The sequence below is a fragment of the Lingula anatina genome, chromosome 1 (genome assembly GCF_051362555.1).
Source record: "Lingula anatina isolate TDL-2025a chromosome 1, LinAna3.0, whole genome shotgun sequence".
Taxonomy (NCBI): domain Eukaryota; kingdom Metazoa; phylum Brachiopoda; class Lingulata; order Lingulida; family Lingulidae; genus Lingula; species Lingula anatina.
This window is the reverse complement of record NC_141767.1, coordinates 34992613-35014551: the sequence shown is the minus strand read 5'-3', so window position 1 is coordinate 35014551 and position 21939 is coordinate 34992613. Positions and strand designations below refer to the sequence as shown.

The following is a 21939-nucleotide window of genomic DNA, read 5'->3' as shown; positions in this document are numbered from 1 at the left end:
AACGAAACTGCGGATAAGATAAACCGTGATGTAAGTTTTGTTTTGAGGGTTAGACTGACTACTTAGGCTGGTGAGTGATTACTGAGCTAAATGTAGCTTCTTTAACAAGGCGAGTTTCGCTAGACCTACTGCTATACAAGTATATACTATTAAAGAGCCAGCGCTTGTTTAGTCATCTGAGGCAGTTCCACAGAACAGGTATATCTCCACACATGGTCTGAATCGTTTGAACCCAAAATATGGTATAATTAAAATTTAAAAAATGCCATATGCGTTTCAATAAACACACTAATACCGATTTTTCTTGTGTCCAGGTGAACAAAAAACGGCCCGAGAGCAGTTTTGTCAAATATGAAACAGGTAGCAGTATTGCACAGGAACAACTCCAATGTGCCGTGACTGGTTAACACAAGAATGCCCAAGCAGTGGATATAGTACGTTTCACCCCTAAATTTTCGATATTTTTAATTATTCATTATTGATTGATTATTGATCCGGATAACCACCAAAAACTAATCATCTGTTTCTCGGCCCACTTCTGACAGTTCCTAAAAATTTCATCAAAATCGGTCCATAACTTTTTGAGTTATGTTGATGACAGACAGACAGAAAGACAGACAGACAGGCAAACAGGGGTGAAAACATAACCTCCTTGGCGGAGGTAATAATGGACATCTTGAAGAGGGACTAACAAGTTATCATCAAGACTGAAGTAATTACCTGTTCACCTTCACCTGAACAGGTAATTCAGTTGTGACCAAGACTGTCAATGTGAACAGACGAAACTGTCAACAGGTAAATCAAATAACTGGATCTATCATAAATGAAAACTTTTTGACTTTTTAAGCGAGTATACTCAACGGTTGAAGGACACTGCGTTGTCAACAGTGGCCCGCTGACGTTCAGGGCAATAGTAAGCTGAGTAGCTGCAGTGAGTATAAAACTATGTTAAATGTGGAGCGATATTTAACTGTGATTACATCGTGGAAGATTAGAGATGCCTTATCACGGCTCAGAACGTCTTGTCTCTTAACAGGCTTGTCTATGTATGTGTATGAGTGCTTCAAGCTAAGGGATATATAGAAGGTCTTGACTCATGTTTCTGTAATGTAATATAGGCTGGTGGCGTACATTTACGGTATGAACATTATATATATATATATATATATATATATATATATATATATATATATATATATATATATATATATATTCGTGTTACATAAAGTTAGATATGCTAACACAAGGTGTTTTTGATACAGAAATTATTTTACCGGAGGTAATAAATAAAGGTGACAGTGGTTAACACTGAGTAGTAGGAGATAGTGTCAATCAGCAATTTCAAATCTTCGTGCATTAGTTGAGTTCTCGCCATTTATCTTCATGTCATCCTTAGAGAGAACTAGCTAAACGTCCAACTGATAACCGAAAATCCCCGTGCTGATTCAAAAAAGTTCAATTTTCCTTAAAACAACTAAAACACTGGTTTATTATGTGAACACAGTAGAGAAACGTAATTTAATTTAAATGTTGAAAATTACTTTCAGACACATCAACAGGTAAACTATTATGAACTCTTGTAAACCTCGTGTAAAAGTTGATTGCCCATCAGCTATAAATCAAAAAAAGGTTTTCCAGCATGGACAGAATGATTTAATGCCGTGCGTTATTACATATACATGCAGTGTTCACATTTCCGATATCAAGTAATAAATAAAACACTTGATCAGGATTTCGCCTTTTTGAACTGGCACATATAAACCTAGGCTATAAGCACTTTTGTCGCTGATTAGATTTCTCTGTTCTGCTTCTTTTTTTTTTTCGAAATGTCATCTGTATATGTACAATGCATTTCCTTCTGTAGTTATGGAGTTTCCAAATGCGAATGAAGTCCTAAATCTTTCCTTTTTATAAAGGTTAATGCGTTAGTGTTTTTAGAGGCTCAGAGCTTGAACGTATTTCACATTTCAAAATGAAAAAAACCATCTACTAGATTTTCTTTGAGCACCTTGGAGATAATTTGTAAAATATCAATGCCGTGATCCAAGTTATTCCACAAGGGCGTGTCACGGGATTAAAAGCTAACTACTGGGAAGTAAATTCCATTTAGGTCTGCTTTTCTGCATTTCACCAATCCAATTAACCTCGGAAGTCTTAAATCTGATAAAACGTCCGACGTCTTCGGCTTCTTGGCATTCCGAAATTGACTACGGGATCATGTATGATATTCATCTATCCGCTGTTCTTCATCTTCTGACGTCACGATAAGGATTTACCGGCCAATGTGACCAACTATAACCAATCAGAGCTTCACAAAATAAATCGTCAGCGGGCTTAATCGATATCCTTCAGAACCACAAGGCAGGCAAAATAAATAACGCCATTCATTCAACAGCACCGGCCACCACAGAACGTGCGAGCCGTGATTAAATCGCACATTTGTACGCACATATACAGAGATACAGATTTGACTCCGATAAGTCAAAGACGAGTGTGAACGTACACCTCCAACGCCCGGTCACATCACTTATCTGATGCTACGTGCTACAGGTGTCGAGTGGATTTTTAGAATCTAGAAATCCCAGCAAGAATGAGAAAATCGCTAGTTGTAAACCTAGTAGTGCTGATTTTCATGGCGGACAAAGTGACCTCGAGTGGTCAAAGCCACCTCAACAAGTAAGTCCATGTATTTGTTGTTTGTCACTACTTCTCTACTGTAACCGGGGTTTGTATCGTTTTTCTTATGCAGCGTACGCCTTTTAAATTTCTGGGCATCTTTAGGCCTACTTGGCGTTCACGTATACAATTCTAAGAGATTTAACTTATCACTCCTTCGAGCGTGCACTTAATGAGAAATTAATGCAGGAGGTATATTTAGAGTTATATGCCATATACTCATGGTTATAGATGTATATATATATTGAACAATTAATACATACTTGATTTCATGTGGGCTTGACAAGATGTGAATATACATGTATGAGGCGCCTGCGAAACAGAATTTCGGAGAACAGTTCGTTTTTAGGAAAAGAGGCAGGGATGGGGGAGGGGGGGTGAAGGGAAGTTATTTTTCTTGACTGATTTTCGAAATTGCCATTGAAGAAGTATATTTCATAAGAACTGTACTAATGATTTTTTATGTAGCCTGGTGAATGCATCTCACAATATGGTGACATTTGTAGAAAAGTGAACTGCTTGGGATGGTGAAAAAGAGCCACATTTATCTGCACCAATCGTTTTTATCTGCCCATTTTACATATATATATATATATATATATATATATATATATATATATATATATATATTTTTTTTTTTTTTTTTGCATACATGTACAAGCGCTCGTCAGTTCTTCCTGCTTTTTCTTCCTCACAATCTCGAACGTAAATACTCATAGCTTTTTCTGTGAAAGGAACATTTTATCTTATTTGCTACGTACTTTTCACGCATATAAAATAATTGCTGCCGAAGTACTTTAAATGTTTATATTACAATAAATTCCCCTTCCAAGAAGATTTCAAACTATATTAGATTAACAGATTTAGTGTGTGGAGTACTTTCTAGTGTGTTTTGCAACCGGACACTCCTATATGACAACACGTACACTCAATATAAACATTATCTAATTCAAAGGAAATATAAATGTTTTCCTTGTAAAGGTCAATCAAATAAACAGAGTGCTACATATTTTGGATACAAAATTAATTAGATGCCCATATCTTTGGACAGGTAAATTGTAAAGGTTGGTCTGAATGATTGTGCTGGCTTTATATCTAACTTTTGCTTTGCCTCTTCACCTTATAGAAGAAACCGCCTTCTAGTTTTGCCTAGTTCTTTTCTCGTAGTTATTTCAATTTTAATAAATTTTAAAAAAATCGTCGTGGTAACTTAGTCTAGCTCGTATCTCTTACAACAAAGATGAAGATAAGTAAACAGAAAAATAAATAAACTAATGAATAAAAAGAACAGAAAAATCATATCATCTCCTATTTAGAAAAGCATCAATTTAATCAACACTCTTCTTTCTACTCTAACATCGACATCAAATTGGCGACAATTTTTTCATTAAATCTGAGTTACCCATTATCTCTTAAATCTTGGACATAATAACGAATATTATGTCCAAGCTTAAATGTATCTACTACCCTCTACGAGAACAGGGAATTTTGAGCTTACAGAATTATGGTCTATCTTTACTCCGTAAGTCATGCGCCTCAGAACACGTGTTGCCAGTTATGAAAGTTCAGAGAAAATGCTATTTTGATAAGAAATTAACGCCGGGTTCATCAGCATTTAAAATCCTTATCGGTATCTGAATTTTTCAGATAACCTTTTCTAGTTATTCGAGGCCTTACTTGCTCATCTCCTTGCTCATCTCCTAGCTTACGCCTTCATACTTTCAGAGGCACTCGAATATAATTTCTCGGTGCAGCCGGGTCATCTTGTCTTAATAACTTACATTTACAAAAAAAGTGATTGAAATTTATTTGTTTCAAAACGCTGCCATCCTCCCCGTCAGTAGTTTTTTCATCGATACAAGAAACAAATTCCTTTCCGTCCCTCGTACAGAGTAAGAACCTCCATTATTTATAGCCTTCACAAACAATTTTCGTGGAAAGAGAGTTTGTAAAGGATGGGACACTTCTAATATAAGTAGACATTTTGATTGAGCAAGGTAATTCCAGGTAAATCAAAGCTAAACGCTGTAAGCAGTAAGCAGTCAACCTAACGAGGGTCTGTAGCCTTAGGTCACAAGGCGGCCTGCAATACAGCCGAACCCATCCTGAATGGATTCTTCTGAAAATGTCTGTGCCAGCTATAGCATTTGCACCCATTCAATATATGCTGAGAAAAGAAGTGTAACTTGGATGGCTTTTGCGCCATATTTAACAGTACAAGTTCTTTGATTTTCCTCCCCCCAATAATATATATACATATATATATAGACAAAGAAAAACAGAGTTCACTTCCAACCATCTTTTCAAAAAAGATTAAAGCTACCTCTATACACTGGTGCTTGCCTTTGCGTGAGGTTCTGTCTTAACGATTATTCCTTACAAAGCTAGTCCCAATAACCTTAATTTCAAGGCAAGCTAAAATTCGTCCATGCATTAATTTATTTTTGCGCGTCTCCATCACTTATTCCAGTTTTCATAAATTATCGGTTAAAAACCAATTGTCTTCACAATAAATTCTTCTTCCACAGATCCTCCTATGAAATCGCTCACCAGGCCCTTGTAGAACAAATGACAGTCGTTGAAGGGTATGACAGCAGGATTCGACCACACCTTAGACAGGGTGAGTGTGCGTGCATGTGCATGTGCATGCGTGTGCACGCTTGTATGTGTATATTTTCTTCATATGTGTCTATGTCTGTGTGGAAGGGGAGGGGGGGAATCTACACGGAACGTATTTTTATTTTGTCGCGCAAAAATGAATTGAAATTGACTGCACTTTCAGTTTTGTCTTTAATTTCTGTTTACGATATGGTAGTGAGAACACCTTGTTTGAGAACACCTTGACCTCATACACATAGTTCCTAAGAGTTAAAAGCTTGCCAGTGTATAAACACACTGCAACTCTTTTGTCCATCTCCCTGCTACTTCTCACATACCTTTCAGTTATAAAATGCACTTTGAGTTTTAATTCCGAATAGCATTAAATGCACTATAACAATGTACTAAACTTATGACACCCCTCTCTCCAACCCACTCCCCGTCGTTATAACAAATATAACACTGTGCGTTACTGGGTATATTTCACTGGTGTAAAGTTTTTTCTCTAGCTTTCTTAGATCTGTAACCTAATCGAGCGGTATCCATACATAAAGTGGAGTTTCATAATTCAGTAGAGGTAGCAATCCATTAATCTTTTATCTGTGAGCGGGCATATACTCCATATGTACTCTATATTTTCAAACACTTGTTTGATTTATCTCTCAAACTGTGTATGATTAACTGAGTGAACTGTCCTTAATTGAAGTAGTTATAAAGCATTTGTCAGATATATTATTTATACATCTACGTGTACAAGTGTGTAATGCTATCCAAAATAACAATTGATTTAGTTCTAATGATATTTTGGTTATTTGTCTTGCAAGTCTTGATTGTCCAGCTTGAACTTGAGGGTTCGGATTGGTATTTGTTGCCATGCGCCTTAATGGTTTATTCACTGATTCTGTCCATAGAAAGAAGAAAAAGAGCACAGTGCTTTATTTTATCATTGTTCAGGTTATGTGGGCTTATTAGCGGAATATATATAGCAATTTTTGCGGCAGTTACTGACACAGAGGGATCGTAAATTAATACCAGGACTTTTGCCTAATCCTCACGACATCCTGTTTACATTCGTTTAGATGTGATTTCGCTTATTTACTATCGGCCCGTGCATGTGAGGTATATCTCTCCGAAGACTTGCCACCGTGTGATGTCCGGTATACGCATAAATATAATTATCTTTTTCTAAATAAACCGAGTTAGCTTTTTACATCAATAACGTCCGAGGTGAGAAACCTGCCTAACAATCATTCTCCACATCGCCAGTCACGATAAATTCAATTCTAAAGTGTTCTTAAGCGAACTGAGATTTAGTTCTGAGATTTTCTTGCTTGTGATTGTATAAGCTGATAGTTTCCAAATATAGGTCTACTGAATTAAGTGAAACTGACTGACGTTTGAAAATCATTAATATCTGTCTTGGTGGATTTCGCGTTTCCTGGCTGATAAAACGTCTATTACATGGGTTGGCTTAATCAATAGTGATGTACATCCATTCAATTTCAACAAAGTGAAAGGGGGAGGGGGTGGAACACACACACACACACACACACACATGAAAGGGAAGAAACTTGATGCGCAATTTAAGCCATAATTCTGGCCCTACTGTTAAACTCTAAATAATCGCCGTTCATAGACTCTTTTTACCGATTTGAACGCCTCAAAATACAAACAAACAAACAAACAATCAAAAGAAAAACATGCACATACTTTCTGTTCCCTACAAAGCCTACTGATAACATTCCCACAAAATAATCTTATATTGCTTTTTTGCAGGCACCCCTACTATCGTGAGAGTTAATCTGGCGATCAACTCATTTAGTGAGTTTAACTCCGCTAACATGGTGAGTGTAATACTTCATTGCAGCCAAGTAGACTTTTTGAGATGGCCGGATCACATGTTTTTTAGACATAGGTTAGAGGGTTAAATGGCTTGAGCTCTTGTTACGCACAGCTTTGACATAAAAACGAATTAAAATCGTAATTTTGTCCATGCGCACAGACATTTCTCCCAGTGGTCATACATAGGCTATAGGTACATGCACTTCACATGTTGTTGCAGCAGTTTACGCATGAACATACTAAATCACGATATTATATTCTCTCATTTTAAAAGCCCCCCTCTCTCTCTAGCTCTCTCTCACACACACACACCCTCTCTCTCTCTCTCTCTCTCTCTCTCACACACACACACACACACACACAAACGCGCGCGCGCACGCACAGACAGACTCGAAGGGGCTTGAAGGGCATCGCGGGTTTCGCACAAGACTTTTAGCCATACGACCTTTAATTCAACCCTGGATCTATCGCGCTTCAAAGATAATGTAACGCTTTGGTTATCTCTTTCGTCATCTAAGCGTGACATACTGCGTCTGTGATTTTTTGTAGAGATAGTCACAACCGGCTGGATTTTAACTTTCGAGCAAAATAACACATGCACTGAATACATGTACCTCTTTATCGATTTTAAATATATATTTTGAATTAAAGGAGAACTTAAAATAGAATTAGCTAAGTACATTGCATGATAATTTTACACGGGTCCATAGTCAAAAATGTCAAAAGGTGAGGTGATTCACATTTTTATAGAAAGAACGATTGACATTTTAATGTCATTTTAATTAAAATCTGTATATGTGCGTGTGTGAGTGGACTGAGGTAATAACGTTTTGTACAATCGAAGTATTATCGGAATATAAATTCATTTCAACTTCGCAAAAAAGGTATCCGTTTAATCAAATATCTTGATATTCATTCTTCAGCATATTTATGTATTCGATAACAAACTTCAATCTTTTTCTTCAGGATTTTTCAGTCAACCTTTATTTGCGCCAGATGTGGAATGACCCCCGTCTTGCTCTGAATGCTAGCGTCCACGGTCACGATGCCGGTATCACTCTGTCAGACAAGGCCCTGGCGGACCTGTGGGTCCCGGATTTATTCTTCTCGAACGAAAAGCAGTCCTGGAGACACGACATCACGACGCCAAATGTCCTGTTAAGAATTGGCCAAGATGGCAGTGTCCTATATTCCCAAAGGTGTGTATATAAAAAATGAAACGGCTTTTTTTCCTAACAAAGATCCTAGACCTTTGGACCTCTCCTTATTGGGTCTTATAACCAAAGTGGTATTCTTTTTGTCTATATACATACTGGAAAAAAAAAGAAAGAAAAGCGAACCTGATAAATGTTTATTTTGCATATTATGCATTCTTTAAATTTGGGATAAGGGTTTACAACCTTGCTAAATGACCTTGCTAAATAATTGCATTAATCTCTTGAATAAATCCCTTTACTCGATCACATAACATTATAAAAAGTGCGATCAACTTGGATATTTGCGTACCCTCTACCAGGACGACATATTGATTTTTCACTAGATATTCACAGATATATATTTAGATAAATAGACAGTCATTCGATTCTCTGGCTTTTTGAAATTTGTCTATGACATGTGCCACCCTGCTAGAGGGTAATGGTTGCACAAGTGGCAACTAAGGTGACTTTGTTTGTGGACCTATTGGGACGTGGATCATAATCAGAAAAAAAAACTTCACAGGAAACACTATTACCCATGGACAATTACGCTTTACATTATTTCGACTCATGAAGACTATCGAGTCCCGCTTTTTTCGGGCTTTATTCCATCGTTAATAACTAGCTAAAAAGACCAACACGTTTTGGAAAGAGAAATGTTCTTATCTTTAAACACTACAACATGCATGTGAGTAATATGCCCTGATTTCCATTTATGTTCTGTCTCTTTGATGTCTTCACGATTTGTTTCATCCAGTATTACGCCATTGATTATTTGTCACAAATGCCTGACAGTGTTCCATTTTCTGAATCCAAACAGTGTCCTAAATAAAAATATTGCGGTAACAGTTTTCATAACCAGTGAATGTTGTTGATACGCATCATGATGCACCACTTAATACCATGTTGTTTTATTTTTCGACGCAAAATCAAACGTATTTCCTTACGCGTTGAAAGCTTTTGTTTCTAAACCAGGTATTAATCGAAGTCTAACGGATGGCCAAAATGACAACCTAATGAATAAAGCGGATTAAAGCGTTTATTGTGTCCTAAGTTTACCTTTAATTTCTTCCCGATCAGTCGTGACGGAAAGTAGACAACTTACTAGCGGAAAGGGTCTAATCGAAACGGATTTTGATCACATCTACGAAACATATCTATGTTATATATTCATATTTCTAGATCTCCTGTTTCCGAAGATATACATACAAACTCATTTTCTAGGTGGAAGCGGTTTAAGATCTTTGTGCGAGAGCTCTAGATCCCCGCATGCCTTCTTTTTAATCACTGAGCACCCCGTGGTCTCAGAACTTGATATCTGTTTTTAACACATATCGAGCTCACGCAGTTTTTAACATGAAAAATTAAAGCCACAAAATGCTCCTTAGTCACAAAACTCTGCATTGATCTGTTGTTGCTATGGTGAATCGGCTGATATCGTTTTACAATACAAACTATCAGAGAACAACCTGAGCTTTTTGATTAATGGCCTACAGCAATCCAAGATTATTTTTGTTCGCCGAGATGCTCTTCGTCATTACGTCAGTCCTGTGTGACAAGTACAAAATACAACATAAATATTGCATGGTATCCTGTGGTAATTCTCAAACAACCACCACCGTTGATTAGGCTCTGGTCTTCTGTAGATCGTAAATAACGCCGGCGTTAACACATTTCGGGGCAGACAACACTGGAAGTTATAAATCAATATGATGGAGTTGGTTGACATTTGGAGTTGTTAGTCTGTTCTGTAATTGCATAAACTCGCCGAAAAGTGATAAATAAGGAGGTTGCACAGATCAGAAAACCTTTATTATTGAAGATACAGAGGGAGGTGTAGCGAAAACACGTTTTGTTAGTTGAAGAGTAGGCCTGCAGCGCTAAACATTACTACTATTCCATAAAAATAACTTTCGTCAAAATGTAAAGACTTATGTCATGTCACTCTGACACTAAAGTCATGTCAATCTGCCATAAATACAACATGTAACATCATGCTACTCTGCCATGGCCTTTCATGGTCATGAATTGAAGACTTACACATGTGAGATGTGACATGCACTGTGCACATAAAGTCGCACCATGTGAACAAAAATGACAAAATGGTGCTCAATATCAAAAGTATATTTGAAATATTTTGGGCTTTTTCTATTTGTAATGTACATACTGAAACTGACGCCTTGTCTAAAGAATAATATGTCATTCGATTAATTTTTTTTTCAATTTAGGTTATCTGCAAAGCTAGATTGTTTGTACGATTTCGGGAACTTCCCAATGGACATCCAGACATGCCGAATTGAGATGCACAGTTGTAAGTATGCACTGAAAAAATATTCACTGGAAATTGAAATGTCACGTCAATAAGTCATTTTCGTAAAGCCGGATTGGCTTTTTCATATTCTTGATTGCGACTGCCTATTTATCGGCATTTTGAAACGTAACTTGACAAAATGAGTGTTTCAAACAATTCTGGACCGCTTTTTGCATCAGTTATGAAATTCAGCTAATGCGGTGTTTCTACAGTATTTCAAAGATACGCCCCCCCTCTTCTCGCAGTGCTATTTTCAATATATCACATTTTTTTTTATTTTAGACTGTAAGCTAATTGTATTTTTTGCAAATCTTTGTGCACAGGTTTCTGAGACTGCAATAAGCTAATAAAGATAAAAAACTTGCAGGCCTCCTGGGCCTTTCGATTTCTGTCAAAGAATGATTGAACGTTTTCATTTAAAACTCTCATTTCCAGACGCTTACACAACTGATGACATAATATTCGTATGGAGTGATAATCCAGTACAGATAAAAAAGAGCCTCTATTTGCCAGAATTTAACCTAGAACATGCAACGCCCAATAATTGCACCACACGGACCGCCACAGGTACTGAGTGCGTTTGTTGTACTTTTCAATTGCGTTTGGGTGTGTTATAAACACAGTAGTCAAACCATTTATTTGTAGCCATTGTAGGTTAGAGAAAAATGTCGGCTTAGCTTTTTTAACGCAAAATACTCTGATTTTCGTAATTCGAAAGTGTCAGTTAATAAGTCAGTGTTATGAATTAGACGTTCCTTCTTTTTCATTAACAGAGGGTATTTTAAATTAAAAAACTGGTGTTTTTATTTCAAATGCACTAGATAATCCTCTACTCTCACCAACTCTGACTCGATATTTTGTACTTCTCTCTTTTCAGGAGAATACACGTGTATATACGCCGAGTTCCGCATGCGCCGAGACATACGCTTCTACCTACTGAACATCTACGCTCCAACAATTGTAGTCGTGATCTTGTCCTTCCTTAACTTTCTCATAGACCCAAGTGCCGCCCCAGCCCGCGTGTCCATTGGCTTAATCACCGTCCTAACCATCACCACACAGAGCGTCAGCCTCCAGGAGCGTCTTCCCAGGGTGTCTTATATTAAAGCAGTTGATGTCTGGCTTGCGTCGTGTCTCTTGTTTGTTGTCAGTTCTATGTTGGAGTACGCCTTGGTCAATGTGCTCTTACAGAGGGAGGCGCGAATGGCGGATAAAATCAACGGGTCGGTGAATTGGCGTCTTAATAGCGCGGTAAGTCTATGAAAGTAATAGTTGATAAGTGTAATTAATTTTGCGGGGCTTTTTTCATCAAAGTTTTCTGTTCTTAATGTTTTCTATTATGCTTCCAGTTTTTTTCTAAAAAAAATTGATATAATTAGACGTTTATTTTTTGCAAGTTTTTCTTTCTTTTTTCTTTTTGGTTTAATTTTTAATATTTAAGCGCTCTTGCTCATATGTCTATTTGAATTATGCCTGTATTTTGATATACATTTTTTTCATTCGAAGAAAGTATATGGTGTTTTGTTGTATAAAAGTAAACTCATTATTTACAGAACAAATTAGAAACGTACCAAATGCGCCAGCTGCCTCAGTTAAGCAAGCGGTACTTCTTATTGGTTTGTGTTCAAACAGTTTTCCACCTCTAGCCCTACTTTTTTCAACTCTTTGTTATATTCTTTCTATTTCACCCACCTTCTGTTTGCTTTTCTGGTCTTAAATACCCAACCGAACTTCACAAACCCTTATAGTTTGCTGTCTATTCTACGAGCTCTCCAAAGTGCATTCTGCATTTTCATTTATTTCAAAGCGTTCTCTGGCAAGAAATTCGTGAAAGCTTTTCATACGATTGTGTGCACTGTACGTCATAAGATTCAACTTTGAATATCTTTTCTTCTCAGTCCCCCTTAGCATGATATTTCTGAACCACAACAAGGCACAATCGCCATTTGAGGAAAACTCACAAGACAATATGCACTTAAGAATGATCCAAATATTTTTTCCTCGAGCATTTCACTATATATAAGGTGTGCGTAGACATGCCTCAGCTACACACCAATTTCACCCCTATTTTTTAATTTTTTTTTTATTTTTGAGGAAATAATCAATAATTCTCCAAACATCTTACTGCCAAGGCTTGATTATGCAATCAATTGCTTGCCTCTTGTAAGACAATTGTTTTTTTTTTCTTCAATCAAACCGCTAAATATACTCTCCACAATTATTACCTTCTCCGTGTCGTGCTATTGCACCCCAACCCGCTTTTCGATGCCCTTAGATTTGCAACCGTTTGCGCGATCTTTGTTTTCTGGTTATCCCTAAAGACGGTCAGGATATCCATGTAGTTCGAAATAGTTTGGACGTTCACAGATGACAAGGATTTGCCCAATAATCTAAAACCATGGGTACATTTTGTTAAAAATAGCTGTGGATAGAATAGCATATGTTATTATGCCCGCATTAGTAAACGGATGATATAATTATCAGGTCATCATATTATAAAGCGCATGAATTGCGGAAAATTGGAAAACATCAGACGAAAGAGAGTTAACATAAAATGCGCTCAGTATTTTCCGTGGATACATATAAACACGTATTTATAGATGAGAAGGATTTAATTCAGGAAATTTTGCGTCTACCAATTTTATCACACATTATTATTATTATTATTATTATTATTATTATTATTATTATTATTATTATTATGTTTTCTATTGCAGTACCGCGGATCAATAGACAAGAATCTGTGCGAGTGTAAAGGCGGCCGGACGGAAACCGAAACAAACCAGCGTGACGGCAATGGCTTGTCTCCCAGTGTACAGAGTAAGAACAGTTTAGGTACAGATTCTGATCTCGACCATCGTCTTGCTGTAGAGGGCGTGAAATGTAAAAAAACGGGATGGACCGCGGAGGAGGTGGACAACGCTGCCAAATTTCTGTTCGGCATTGGATTTCTGGTATTCAATGTCTTGTATTGGTGCCTCTACTTGCTGCTTTTGTCGGATTAAGATGTATATGTATATGTATATGTGTGTATGTCTTGATTTTAACTTTTTGCAAGAGTGCAAATAGGACAACAAACACTTGCAATTACAAATGGAACGCAGTTTTATTAGTTCTAGCTGTTCTTGCTGAATCACAAGGCAGTCGCGGGTCGAATCTGAAATTATGCGTGTATATATGCGTGTATAACTGACCATCGTCATTTTCACACAAATTAGCCACACTCTTTAATGGGAAGTCCTTACTTCTCATAGAGAACGTTTGACGTCTCAAAGCGAGAAATACAGTTCTTGGCGCAGGTGCTGTATATACATGTATACCCAGTAGAGAGAGAAAGATGGCTGTGTTTGTTTTGTAAAGAGAATCACATCTTTGTGAAAACTTTGAAAATAGGATCCGAATTTCAAAAAGGGGCGATGCAAGTTTTTTTTCTTCGTTATGCACATTACTCGCAACCCAGTTGAACTGTGCAGATATTTTAGCTCCTTTTTGAAGAGACTGGAGTAATGACTCACTACTGAGTATTAAAAAGTCGTTATTGAAGTAATATAGGTTCCACAAGGCCGATATTTGTGTTTGTTTGCAGCTTTTCCAGTTGACTGACATAAATATTTATTCATTTTAATGGAAGAAGAGGCGATGTGTGTTAAGTTGCCTTGCAATCATGATTACCTTTTTTTGGTATTTGGATGCTGAGTATGAAAGCAATATTCTTGTTTACTCATAATACATTTATCATTTTGGGGAGGCATTCTTTTAGCCATGCCTTATAAAATGGAATAACATTAGAATTTTGTTAAGTTTTTTTTTAAATTGATTTAATACACGTTTAACTGCTTGATGTGAGTTAAATCGCGAATGTTTTGCATCGAAGTATTTTGATTCACCAAAAAAAAAAAAAAAAAGAAAAAAAACTTGTCTAGTTGATAGCGAACGACAGTTGACTCATTACAATTCAAAGCCTCAAGATCTATGACTGCCGTTTTTCTATAATTTAACTGGAAAATCCTGATATGTGTAGACATTCGTGCTGTCTAAAAATAGGAGGCTGTTAATAGGTAATATCCTGAAGTGCGTAGTGGTAAACTGACCCCTGAAGTTCCGTCATAATTAGTAATGTTGACCACATTATATAGGAGAATCTTACCGCAAAGTTTCAAGCTCTCGTATATAAACCACAAAGAGGTTAAGTTACATGTTTTTAGGTCGAGAAAGTTCAACCATCCATTAAATTGTAAAACAATTGTAATTTAGTTGCCATTGCGTGCACTGAATCAGATCCCACAACAAATTTGAGCTGCACAGTACAATTCTATACAGATAAGTTAGCGAATGCTTTTTAGCTAATAATAATAAAAACAGTGATATATATTTACTTCATTTTTGTAAAAAAATAACGTCAATCTTAAGCCTTAAATATTTGATCCAATATTTTTGCCTGTTTCAGAGCTGAAAAGGTTGCATATATGAACTCCATCGTATTTTTCATTTCAACGACCAGTGCTTGCTTAGATGTTGGAAAAAGAAGAAAGCAGTACAGACGGGCCGATAGACCACACTACATATTGTGAAATGTTGAAAAATTTGAACTCGTGGTAACTTGTGTTAAGGTCATTACACCATGAAATCATATGATTGGGACTCTTTAAGGCCACACTTTTCTTATCAAATGTCTTACAGGGTTTTTCTTCTTCACGCTGCAATGCAACTTGTCAGAATGTGTATAGATTCATCAACATCGGAAATTATTGTTCTGGCCTTGTCGCGGTGATTTCTTGTTACTTTTTCTCTTCTCTTTTATATTCTAAAACTTTGAATGAAATAGGATGTGGGTTGCATTAACATACTAAGAAATCCAATTCAATTCAATGGTCTTTTTTTACCTGTAAGGTCCGGTGGACCTGAAAAAGAAGATGTCTTAAAAGAAAAGCCTAATGATTTTATAGGATTAAGTGAGAGGCGTGTCTTACACCGCCCATATTTTTTCATGTAGACCACACTTCCTTCGTGGCATCCTAGATTTGCCCAGAGAATACATGAATGAATAACAGATTCTAATTATTAATTCATTTGTAATACTCCTTCGGTTAGAATTCAGCTTAAAATCCCGAGAAACCCAAAAAGAGTTTGTTAGCCCTAGACCTCGTTTTTTTTTTCATTCTCAGATTGATATGTATCACGTAGGTCTCTAGGTGTCGCCGTGAAATCCGCAGCGGGCCACTCACACCGGAGACACAGCATAGCGTGTTACCGTCGCTGACTTCAGCCTACACCTGCGGTTCTATTACATTTCCGCCTTCCGTTTTTTTTTTCGCTCTTTGTTACTATCACTAACACGACAAATAGCTGAAGTGTAGAGACAGCCTTGCTGGTTTCGGAATCCTAGACACTGTAGAACTCTGGGATCGCTGTTCGGGAGGAAATCGTAAGCGTGAAAGGAGGAAAATGCAACTCTTTACTTTGCTGCAGGTGGCAGTTGTAATGATGATGACATCGATGACGCTGTTCGTTGAATCGAGAGAGACACGTTTGCGGAGAAAGTAAGTGGCCTTTGATTTTAACAGTTATAAAATTTAGTGTGTACCCTGTAGCGATGTCAGCACTTACTGTTAATGTCTTCATGGAGTCTGTCTTGTCTGCCTGTGTTATTCTAGGGGCAAATGATTAAAATGCGTGACATAATAATACGTTAATATAGGACCCCGTCAAAGTTATATTGGCCCTTCACAAGACGAGATGTGTTCAAATTTAGACATATGATTAATCGCTTCGGCCATTATTTTTCATAAGGCGTTAAAACTTAAGAACACTGTCTCGATTGATGAAACGCCTTTGACAAGGAACTTACTCTTTTTACAGACTTGTGAATTTTTAAAAAATATATAGGGCCTATATTTATTTGAGAATATGAAGATGGCTGTTGTTTCAGACTGCAGTTTAAAATTTATATGACAAGGCATATTATCACGTTATATAACGTTCACTTTCTCTCCAGTCAAAATATTTTGAATCTGGTTTTGACTTTTGTTATGCAACTCTAGGCACGAAAACACAAAAACTTTAAAGCATGAAAGTAATTAGTAAACATCAATGCCCGGGTCGCATATTGCACTTCTAGGTCTCGTTAATATTCGTTTAGAACGTGATCTCATGCAGCGTCTGTTTCCCACGAAAGCGGGTAGAAGGTTCTCGATCAAAAGATGAAAAAGTTTAGCAAAACTAAAACTGAAATATGATCAATTTACTTAATTGATAGTTTTAACTTTAGTTTTATCAAAATGCACTTACATGTATATACCAGAGATAAACGTAATAGCAATACATATTAGGCCTAAGCAGGTTATATTTCATCATGTTACATCGTGTTGCACGTGGGTGTAATGATTCATTTTCGAAAAATCCTTCACCTCGCCCAAAGGCGGAAAATCCCTTTGTTGAGAAAGATATAGTTTCTTGCATGTTAATATGTTATCGGCTAATCTGTTAGAGGGTCAATTAAATGCGAAAACCTTAGCTGTCGCACTGTTCCCACTTATTTAAAATGTATGGGTATTGCGTGGTATCACCATCTACCTTATATTAGAGCTACATGTAACTTCGCAATTTTTCTCATCGAGACAACATGCGCCTACCCTATTTCAGGGCCGCAGATTAATTATGTGCACTTTTCTCTATGTACCATGAATTATCCAGAGACATATCAGTGAATATCTAGTGAAAAAAAACAAAAAAAAAATCAATGTGTCATTATGAATTGTGATTATTTAACAGATAAAATCAACTAGAGTATTGTGTATTCAAACTTAACTTAAAGAACGATGGATGACTCACGGACACCTGTGTGGTATCTAGAGTGCAATATAAAGATTGGTAATGTTTTCTTAATAACGTACAATGCAATATAGAAACTTATTACCGAGAGAGGGGGAATAATAACCTTTCAAAAGGATGTAATGAATGTGTTTTTGTCTGAATGATAAAATGATAATTTGTGCATTAAAATATTACAATAAGTATTTCCCGCATGCAATATAAAGACGTCTCGGCTGAAAGGATATAAATACATTGATAAAAATTATATATGTCCTTTCAGTCAAATTTCCTAACAATATTGAATAAGGCCTTCATTTTTATTAGAAAATAGTATTGAGAATTCACGAGAAATTAATTTTTTTGCAGATTTTCAAAGGAGAGGGAGAGACACGCTTTTCTGAACCACGTTTTATCCGGTGCCAATCATGACGGCCGCCTGAGACCCCACCTAGCTGAAGGTGTGTGTATGAGTGCACGTGCGTGTGTGTGTGTGAGAGAGAGAGCAAAGTGATGTAGAGATACTTCTCTTTGGTGTGTGTATGTGTGTGTGTGTGTGTGTGTGTGTGTGAGAGAGAGAGAGAGAGAAGGTATCAAAAAGCTATTTGAGAGTTTTAAATTAGCGTATTGCTTGCCAACAATTTGTTTAACTCTGCCTCTGCAAGTTATCTTTTATCACGTAATATTTAATGTCTTTACCATTCAAAGCACCTGTTCTAGTGTAATACCATAATAAGTCTCACGGTAATAACTAGACACAATAAGCAACTATAGCAAACTTTCTAAAAGAAAGTAAATTATGTTAGTGTTGCGAATTTTATCTTGCAGGCATGTGCTTGTTACACCATGCTTGGTAGTGTTATAGCCTCATTTGTATTATTTTTTAGGAAAGCCAACAAACGTGACAGTGCAGATAATGTTAAATGCATTTGGTGAATTCAACGATGCGGCCATGGTAATGCCATTATAATGCACATTATTTACCCCTAAAGTTTCCTTTTTTCAAACAAAACCATACATCGTGACTGAACATGCAGAAGTCGAGTTAAATATATATCTTTCTTTACAAAACAGAAAGGTAAAAAAAACGTGACTAATAGTGAAAAAATACAAATAGTCTGCTACATGTAGAATAGTCTGCATTAGTCTGCACATGTAGCTGACTTTTAAAGGAAGATAACAGCTTCATGTGCATGTACCAACTCACACGCTCACTATAACGTAGAAGTTTTGTATTTGGATAAAATTTTTAAACTTTTATTTCTTATATAGGATTTCTCGGTAGATCTCATCCTCCGCCAATATTGGAACGACCCGCGTCTTGCATTCAAGACTTTTAACCTCAACCGAACGACAGCGTTCACGCTGTCTGACAAGATCCTGAAAGACATATGGGTGCCCGACCTTTTCTTTGCCAACGAGAAACACGCGTGGAGACACGATATTACGACCCCCAATGTCCTGGTGAGAATCTCACCGTCCGGAGATGTGCTTTATTCACAGAGGTACGTCGTGCACTCATATTTTTTAAAACTAAATAAAATGATTGGATTGGTGGGAACAACGCGCACGCACGAACGCAAACATTGCAAACAGACATGCACGCACACGTGCGAACTACAAAATGCACCTGGTAACGATTTTAAATTTTAAAATGTATAAAATGAATGAAGTTCTCCCGTTTTTTTCCACCATTTAGGAGTATCACTTTCACTTGCTCTCCTGTCATGTAAGGTATCTAGTAACAGAAAAAAGATACTATTGAATTTGTGTAAGTTTAAAAAATGGCATTTTTCCAGTACAGGATCAAGCTGAAGCTGGCCTGTCTGTATGACTTCTTAAAGTTCCCCATGGACAACCAGACGTGTAAAATAGAAATGCGCAGCTGTGAGTTCCAATATTCCATCACATATATTTTCCCTTTTATTTTATAAGTGGCAGGTGTTACAGTTTATCATCAAAATATCTTAGTAGATAATCTTTTCTTAAAATTTCTAATTTCATAAAGTGTATTGAAATAAAACAATTTGCCACAAGTATGAACCTCCTAGAATTGATGCTTTAGTGTAAATATTAAGATAAGACATGATATTATATTTCCTAAGTGAGAATCGTTCTTAGATAATAATAATTTCATATAAAAAGCGCTTACTTTAGCTTAATTCTCTTTTCCAGACGCGTACACTACTGACGAACTGAATTTTATATGGAGTACGGATCCAATCCAGCGACCACACGATCTCTATCTGCCAGAATTTACACTAAAGAGGGGATCGTCAAAGTATTGTAAGAGCAAAACAGTAACAGGTACATTGTTCTTATTAAAAAAGTGTAAAGCGATTTATGAAACTAATTTATATCTTTTGCCAATTTCAATCCATGCCTTATTAATTTTATATTATCCATACTTCATTAAAACGTATTCTAATGCTTCAACACACGCCCAGATGGAGACAAATGGAGTTGAAGGGATGCGTAATTTTTCCAAAGTGGGCAATTTATATGAAAAAGTAGTTTTTACATCTAGTATCAATTGGAAGTCTATCGTCTCTGTCAGTATTAGCGACTGCTAATTAAAAATCATAATCTTTTAATTTTTTAATTACAGGAGAATACACTTGCATCTACGCCGAATTTGGCCTAATCAGAGACATTCAATTTTATATCCTCGACATCTACATCCCAACAATAGTCGTCGTACTGATTTCTTTTATAAACTTCTGGATAGACCCCCGTGCCACGCCCGCCCGGGTGTCGATAGGGGTCATCACTGTGCTCACAATATCGACGCAGGGGGTCAACATGCAACACAGGCTGCCCCGAGTTTCGTATATAAAAGCTGTCGATGTCTGGCTGACCACGTGTCTCATATTTGTCGTGACGTCCATGTTGGAGTATGCAGTGGCTAACATGTTACTTCAGAGAACAGCGAGGCAGAAAGAAAAGGCGGCGAGACCCGAACCCAATTCCAACATCCTTAAGGCAGTAAGTACAGTACATATTTAAAAATTGAAAATATTTGCAACGAACAATGAAAGAACGGTGTTACATGTGTAAATTCCATGCTTCTGAAAATGCTACACATATGTACCGAGTATGAGCGCAAGCGATTTGTGCGTCAGCCAATGGCAAACAGTCCTCTTTTAAGTCAAAACTGAGATATTTACATTGACAGCTGATCGTATAAAAAGCCCGGTCAGTCTGATATATCAGATAGGAACGCCATTCTTTTGCATACATGATGATGTTCCAGCCGAAAACTAAGTTCATAAATAGACACGTATTAATATTGATGCTGGGCCGTACATGTAGGCCTATATTTATATGTCCTTTTTCTACAAAATTAGTTTCAGAGTAGCGCCTGTGAGAAGAACGTGAATGGAGTTCCAACAGCAATCCTAGGTGCAGAAATCATCCCTCTCACCTCCAAGAAACACCATGTAGATATGCCTACCTTGGACTTTACGCCGCTAGAATCCAAATGGAATGCCGATAACTTGGACAGAGCTTCCAGGGTGATATTCACATCTGCTTTTGCCATTTTTAATGCCGTATACTGGTGCGCCTATCTGTTGAATTGAGAAACTGCTGAATCAATTTTATCGTTAAAAAGCCCTATGTCAAAATGATATATATAGTTCTAATAACTTGTTTTAACAATGAATTGACAAGGTTTCGAAAACTTAATATTATTTTTAAGGAAAAGAAACCATTTGTGATAAATGATGTAAATATTGCTTTTAATTTTACTGCAAAGGCTGATATGTATATTTTAGTTATGAGTTATACTGTAGAAATAAGATTTTTTGAGAATGGTCGAGATTATTTCTCAGATTAAAAGGCACAATCAAGTTTCGCAGTTTCCTCAAGTTCACCTTTTCCACGCCTTCAAAGAGGACCTGATAACAACAACAACAACAATCATAATAATAATAATAATAATTTTCATTTACACTCTGAAATAGTTCAAAGTGTTCAATAGACTTTACAAATGTTAAGATGGAATTTCAGATATATCAGTAATTTATTTTTTAAAAGAAAAGGTATAAATGCAAATAAAATGCTTTTTTTTATGATAAAAAGATGTCCATGTTTAAAAATAAGAAAGGTTTTTAATTCTATCTGGAAGTTTTCAGGGAAGATAAGTCAGACAGCTTTCGGTCGCATTTCTAGTGTACTTGTGCAGACCAACCGGTAGTTTAACCGGCTCGAGTTATGCAATGCAAAGAGATGGGTGACAATTAAGGCGTAGAATGAAGGTTTTGATCGTGTCATTTATAGCTTCGCAAGGCAATTTACCAACGTGTTGAGACAAACTCCATTCGCCGTTATACTGTCGTCAAAGTATTGTCAAAGTAAAACTGTAGCAGATGCTTTATAATAGATGAATTTGTTTTAAATTAATCATCCAATTGCCTTTAAAATGTCGGCGAAAATGACCGTAATATTTAGCATGCACTTTCACTCTACTCTGCGGAAAGCAATAGTTACACTGTGTTCACACAG

The 21939-nt window shown here is 36.7% G+C and overlaps 2 protein-coding genes across 5 annotated transcripts; both read left to right on the top strand.

The window, feature by feature from the left end:
• Positions 1-679: 679 nt before the first annotated feature.
• LOC106167214 (glycine receptor subunit alpha-3-like) lies at positions 680-14190 on the top strand. Of its 4 annotated transcripts, none has more exons than XM_087002874.1 (8): positions 680-795; positions 5205-5296; positions 7051-7118; positions 8083-8315; positions 10541-10623; positions 11059-11190; positions 11501-11874; positions 13341-14190. In XM_087002874.1, the coding sequence occupies exons 2-8, from the start codon at positions 5245-5247 to the stop codon at positions 13626-13628; spliced, it is 1230 nt and encodes a 409-aa protein (XP_086859000.1). In that variant the 5' UTR covers positions 680-795; positions 5205-5244; the 3' UTR covers positions 13629-14190. The 4 variants fall into 4 exon arrangements, with proteins under 4 accessions (XP_086859000.1, XP_086859001.1, XP_086858999.1 ...); XM_087002873.1 differs by lacking the exon at positions 680-795 and adding an exon at positions 2063-2676; XM_087002875.1 differs by lacking the exon at positions 7051-7118.
• A 1259-nt stretch (positions 14191-15449) lies between these two features.
• On the top strand, positions 15450-21503 carry LOC106167211 (glycine receptor subunit alpha-2-like). The gene is made up of 8 exons (XM_087000775.1): positions 15450-16163; positions 17803-17894; positions 18321-18388; positions 18706-18938; positions 19238-19320; positions 19609-19740; positions 20042-20418; positions 20781-21503. The coding sequence occupies exons 1-8, from the start codon at positions 16069-16071 to the stop codon at positions 21012-21014; spliced, it is 1314 nt and encodes a 437-aa protein (XP_086856901.1). The 5' UTR covers positions 15450-16068; the 3' UTR covers positions 21015-21503.
• Positions 21504-21939: the final 436 nt, after the last annotated feature.

Excerpts from the sequence above, each read along its gene's own strand:
- LOC106167211 (XM_087000775.1), top strand. The coding sequence starts at position 16,069 with ATGCAACTCTTTACTTTGCTGCAGGTGGCAGTTGTAATGATGATGACA. Across the intron at positions 18,939-19,237 it reads GATGTGCTTTATTCACAGAG|GATCAAGCTGAAGCTGGCCT; the intron begins GTACGTCGTGCA and ends TTTCCAGTACAG. Across the intron at positions 19,321-19,608 it reads TAAAATAGAAATGCGCAGCT|ACGCGTACACTACTGACGAA; the intron begins GTGAGTTCCAAT and ends TCTCTTTTCCAG.
- LOC106167214 (XM_087002873.1), top strand. The coding sequence starts at position 2,591 with ATGAGAAAATCGCTAGTTGTAAACCTAGTAGTGCTGATTTTCATGGCG. Across the intron at positions 5,297-7,050 it reads TCGACCACACCTTAGACAGG|GCACCCCTACTATCGTGAGA; the intron begins GTGAGTGTGCGT and ends GCTTTTTTGCAG. Across the intron at positions 11,875-13,340 it reads ATTGGCGTCTTAATAGCGCG|TACCGCGGATCAATAGACAA; the intron begins GTAAGTCTATGA and ends TTTCTATTGCAG.